This window comes from Adiantum capillus-veneris, chromosome 21 (genome assembly GCF_014529385.1).
Source record: "Adiantum capillus-veneris isolate H3 chromosome 21, ASM1452938v2, whole genome shotgun sequence".
NCBI classification, from domain to species: domain Eukaryota; kingdom Viridiplantae; phylum Streptophyta; class Polypodiopsida; order Polypodiales; family Pteridaceae; genus Adiantum; species Adiantum capillus-veneris.
This window is the reverse complement of record NC_140951.1, coordinates 121,736,512-121,741,698: the sequence shown is the minus strand read 5'-3', so window position 1 is coordinate 121,741,698 and position 5,187 is coordinate 121,736,512. Positions and strand designations below refer to the sequence as shown.

The following is a 5,187-nucleotide window of genomic DNA, read 5'->3' as shown; positions in this document are numbered from 1 at the left end:
TTCAAGTGTAGATTATGCATGAAGATGGTGTGTACCAATTATATGTCTATTGTAAATAGAGTCTCAAGTCAATTACTCTTTTTTCCTAGAGTGGATTGTATCTTTTTGACTTGGACTTTTATTATAAAAGGCATATTGCTCTGTGTCGCTCATCTTCTCTAGCTTTCAACTCATCTATCACGTGCATGGTCACTCGCTCTCTACTCTATCATGTTTTGCCATGGATGCTATGTCTGATTTGATAGGTATGCATGATTGTTTTGCTATTTCGCATGTATCTTCATGAGTTTTTGCAGGGACACCACACCTATGGCTGTTGCAATCATCCTCTCCTTTCCTTAGCTGGCCAAGGCACTTTTTATTCTCTTTAGGCGAGGTGTTTTCACTTGGCCTTTTTCCATCTATTCAATTGTTGCCAATGTGGCTCATTGTATACGATTTTGTCACATGTCGCCTTTGGGCATGCTTTGTACCTCAGTTATGTAAAAAGCATTGGCACCATTTGGGTGTTCTAAGGGGTGCTAAAAATTAACATCTTTGAGTGAGAGAGAGAGAGAGAGAGAGAGAGAGAGAGAGAGAAGAGAAGAAGAGAGAGAGAGAGGTAAGTCATAGGAACAATCCCAAGGGACCTCATAAATCTATCCAACGAGCAAGTCCTCTAAAACCTCACAAATCTCTCACTGGTGGATCGAACACATCGGACTGATTGACATTTGACAAGAAAACGTCCGATCGACGATCCCAACTCATTGGTTGCCCAGTGTTGGATGGCCAACCAATGACCATGGTAGAATGCTAGTCCAAGGTAGTACACGTAAGCGGATGACGAGTGTGTGGGACGGAGAGCGACTTGTTGGGCAGGACGGCTGTTGTCCCCGACCATAACACATAATATACACACATAGCGAGTCCTACGATGTCATCTGCTGCATGCAACTACTTCAAGAGAAGGGCTGCTTTGCATGCGATCTGAGCTCTCCATTGCAGCAGAGAGCTCAAGGCGCCAGGTAAGCTCGTTTCTGCATTCCTTTCCTGAACGTCCTTGACGCTATGGAGTCCCTCATGAGCTCTCATCTTTCCGCCTCCCCCTTTCTGGGCAACAGAAATGCCCTCTCCTCACCTTCGGCTCCTCCTCCTTCACATCTGCGCATGCCCAGCAAGCCTCATGTGGAAGCTCGGGTCAGGGAGATCTTTATGCCTGCCCTCAGCTCCACCATGACAGAGGGCAAGATTGTATCATGGTCGAAATCAGAGGGTGACAAGCTCTCGAAGGGGGAGAGTGTAGTGGTAGTCGAATCGGACAAGGCTGACATGGATGTAGAGACTTTTTATGATGGAATTTTGGCTGCCATTATGGTAGGAGAGGGTGAGGTTGCACCTGTAGGGGCAGCTATAGCTCTGCTTGCGGAGACAGAGGATGAAATTGCAGAGGCAAAGTCAAAAGCAGCTGCATCAGCGACATCATCTTCTGCATCGCCTGCACCTGCAGTTGAGCCTGTTGCACCCATAACACCCACACCCGCACCCGCACCCCCATCAGCATCTTCTGTGCCTCCTCCTGCCCCAATTGATGACGGCCCCAGGCGTACCATTGCTACACCTTATGCAAAGAAGCTAGCCAAGCAATACAAGGTTAACATTGATACCATTGTCGGCTCTGGGCCTTATGGCCGCATTACCGCCACAGATATTGAAACTGCTGCAGGGAAAACACCTGCCCCCAAGCCTCAACCAGCAGCCACACCTGCACCAGTTGTAGCCGCCCCAGTTGCCCCTGCTGCAAGCAAACCAGCATCGCAGACTAGCACCACAGCTACTGCTGTGCCGGGTACGGTCGTGCCTTTCACCACTATGCAAGGCGCTGTCTCAAGGAACATGGTGGAGAGCTTAAGCGTTCCCACATTCAGAGTTGGCTACACTATCTGCACGGATGCTTTGGATGCTTTATACAAAAAGGTATGGTATCGTTTTCCTTTATCTTGTTTTTGACGGTTACATGGGTGCTAAAAAAATGGAATTAATTGTTTGTCGATACCTGGATTCTCCTTAATCATCGCAAAGGATTGAGCATTGATTAAAGAAGCTTTTTGACTATGCCTTACCTCCTATGTTTATAGGCTGTAATATGTTTGTGGTATACTAGTATTGATCTTTGAATTTAGGGGTCCAAGAATTATTGGCTAACGACAACCATATGTACTGCTATGGGAAGACAATATTTGTCCTTGAGGAAGGAGATTAGAGAAAGAGGGGTTTTAAAAAGAGGACAATGAAAGTTGGCCTAACAAGGATGCCAATGAGGTTGCTTTCTGAAGGTCTTCATTCATGCATAACTTTTTATATGACTTTATCCTAAACCTTCAAAATTGATTCTACTGGAAGCTTTACCGGCCCAAACATTAGCTTCCACGGGCTCAAACATGGACTTTTGAGAAAACATTGAGCTTCTGATTGCTGTGCTTCAGTTTTGGACTCATTTGAGATAGGTTATCTTTTTCTTTGAGATTGCTGCAAACACTAGCGTAGCCACCTTAACTTGAATAGATTAGCTGTAGTAGAGACTGAACAAAGGCAAGCCATTTGAAGGTGTTTGAGCTTTCGAAACTTTTGGATGCTTCATGGTGCAATGGTGGTGGATCAAATCTATTGTTCATGTAAGATGGGGCCAAAGTGATCTTGAGTTTATCAGGTAGAGTAGCAATTTGATGTTGGCGAAAGCCTTTTGTTGATGTTATGGATACCTTGGCTGATTAGGTGTAATCCGCTATAAGAGAATGGCTGGGAGAAGTATACTATGGATAATGGAACGTGCATCATTTTATACTGTCCCTCTATTTAAGGGCAGTCATGTAGTGGCTGCTAATGTGACCTAAATTATGGTAATCTGAGCCCTCCCCGTATCCATGGATTCAACTGCACTGGTGTGATCTCTAGACTAAAATGGGTTAAAAACTTCTTCTCTCGAGGTGTACGTGTCCGTCAACATACTATGCAAGACTGAAATCTTGAGTGCCAAGAGTGCATCTTAAATGGCCAGAAATTTGGTGTCCTACGCTGAAAAATCTTATGAAGTTTGGGTGATCAATTGAATTCTTCAGTTATTTCTATTTATGTTCTTTGGCGCTGCCGACAAGCAGCCATCTGGTAATACTTGGTGGCTTACAACTGCTATCTTAGTATCAAAGGTTGAAGACAATCAAAATTGTGATTGCTGCAAGAACTTGAAGAGCCAGAAGTTTGGTTTCTTCACCTACGAAACATTTCAATCAATGGTGAGTGATAAAGAGCACTGAGCTCAGATTTGTAGTCATTTGCAGTTTACTGTGTGTCTTGAACGACTAATTACAAGTATTAGACTTTGGATTAGAAATAATGGCCATGTTTTGAAGTCAGGTTGCGAAGTCAGGTTGCGGACACTTGACAGTGACCACAACGCTTGCTAATTAGGTGTCTTAGTTTCATAAGCAAGCACTGACTGTTGATGAGGCTTCATATCTCATCTGACATTGCTGTCGAAGTTGTCTGAGCCAAGTTCCGGTTATGAGGGTGTCCTTTTCCCCTCATTGCAAAGTCGTACACAGCAGGAGATATGATGTGAGAACTGAAACCTTGGCATGAATTCAAGTGATAAGTGGCAGATGTAGGATAGAAGCAGCTTCTTCAACACCTAGGATCGGAATGAAAAAAGCTTCTGACTTTGTTGTCCGTTTTCAGTTTGTTTTGAGGGTCGTTTGCATAAATCTCTCTCTCTCTCTCTCTCTCTCTCTCAGTGGACAACTTTTGCAGGTCAAGTCCAAGGGGGTAACCATGACTGCACTACTGGCAAAGGCAGTTGCGCTTGCACTTGCACAGCATCCAGTTGTTAATGCTGGTTGCAAGGATGGGAAGAGCTTCACTTACAACAGTGACATAAACATTGCCGTTGCTGTTGCCATGGACGGTGGGCTTTTGACTCCCGTGCTTCAAAATGCTGACAAGGTTTCTTCCATTTTCTATATAAGCTTAACATGCACAGGTCCTTTTAGTACTTTATGCTTAATGTAAAAAGCTCTTTCATACAGGTTGATTTGTATGCCCTGTCTGCTAAATGGAAGGAATTGGTGGACAAAGCACGTGCGAAACAGTTACAGCCTCATGAGTACAACTCTGGAACCTTTACCTTGTCAAATCTTGGAATGTTTGGGGTTGATCGTTTTGATGCTATCCTCCCTCCTGGAACAGTAAGTCTATCAAATAGCTTTTGCAATTTGACTCCATTTTCGGATCTAATTCAAGGCGTGCCATGATGGGTCATGCTTTTTAGGGAGCAATAATGGCAGTGGGTGCATCCCAGAAGAAAGTGGTAGCGACAGCAAATGGAATGCTTGGTGTGAAGAGTCAAATGCAGGTACATTGTCAAGTCTTGTTCTCAGTTTATATTGGTATGCTTTAGAAGTTGGCTAGTGCTAGCAGCAGGAGCACTTATCCTTTGTAATTGTTGCTGTTTTGTAGGTGAATGTAACAGCAGACCATAGGATTATCTATGGTGCTGACCTTGCTGCCTTCCTACAAACATTTGCAAAAATTTTGGAAAACCCAGATGACCTCACTCTGTAGGTCTGTATAGTGCTGAGGATTTTCTTGCGGGACGGTAGATGGCCTTTTTCTTAAATGGTCACAATGGCAATTGAGAGGACGGTAGAGACTTGAGAGTGCCTGATTTAGTTATATAAATTATTCCATTTGTTAAGCCTCTTTGTTGTGCTTCCTATTTGAGCGAGAGATCTCTTAATTAAGCCCTACAAGTTTGACTTGACATGCATTGCAACAAGCTTTTTTTGCACTAAAAGCTTCTCTCAAGAATTTGAGAGGGCATGCGGGTGGTTGTCTATTAGCAATGGGGAGCATTGTGTGCAATGGTATGGTCAAGGCATTGGAAGAGTATATGTAGTGTCCTTTAATGACGATGAATATCAGATCATCAAATAAACAGAATCATGGTAATGAGGGTTGTTTGGTTTGAGCTATGCGAATTGATCACATCCATACAAGCCCCTTTCTAATGTGGATGACATTGTCTGCTTCCGACACAAGCTCACTGGGTGCAAGACTCTGGACTTTCAGAGGGGAAACATTTCCTCTTGTGCTTCATGTAGAGAATATCAAGAAATTTTAGCTGGATCACCTGCCTGTTGGCTGAAATGGACC

At 43.9% G+C, this 5,187-nt stretch overlaps 1 protein-coding gene across 1 annotated transcript; it reads left to right on the top strand.

Annotated features, from left to right (window-relative positions):
- Positions 1–907: 907 nt before the first annotated feature.
- Positions 908–4,795, top strand: LOC147431645 (dihydrolipoyllysine-residue acetyltransferase component 5 of pyruvate dehydrogenase complex, chloroplastic-like). Its single transcript, XM_086494166.1, has 5 exons — positions 908–1,956; positions 3,787–3,978; positions 4,062–4,220; positions 4,304–4,387; positions 4,492–4,795. The coding sequence occupies exons 1-5, from the start codon at positions 1,051–1,053 to the stop codon at positions 4,594–4,596; spliced, it is 1,446 nt and encodes a 481-aa protein (XP_086350292.1). The 5' UTR covers positions 908–1,050; the 3' UTR covers positions 4,597–4,795.
- Positions 4,796–5,187: the final 392 nt, after the last annotated feature.

Coding starts and splice junctions, on each gene's coding strand:
- LOC147431645 (XM_086494166.1), top strand. CDS start 1,051: ATGGAGTCCCTCATGAGCTCTCATCTTTCCGCCTCCCCCTTTCTGGGC. Junction 1,957..3,786: donor TGGATGCTTTATACAAAAAG/GTATGGTATCGT, acceptor CAACTTTTGCAG/GTCAAGTCCAAGGGGGTAAC. Junction 3,979..4,061: donor TGCTTCAAAATGCTGACAAG/GTTTCTTCCATT, acceptor TCTTTCATACAG/GTTGATTTGTATGCCCTGTC.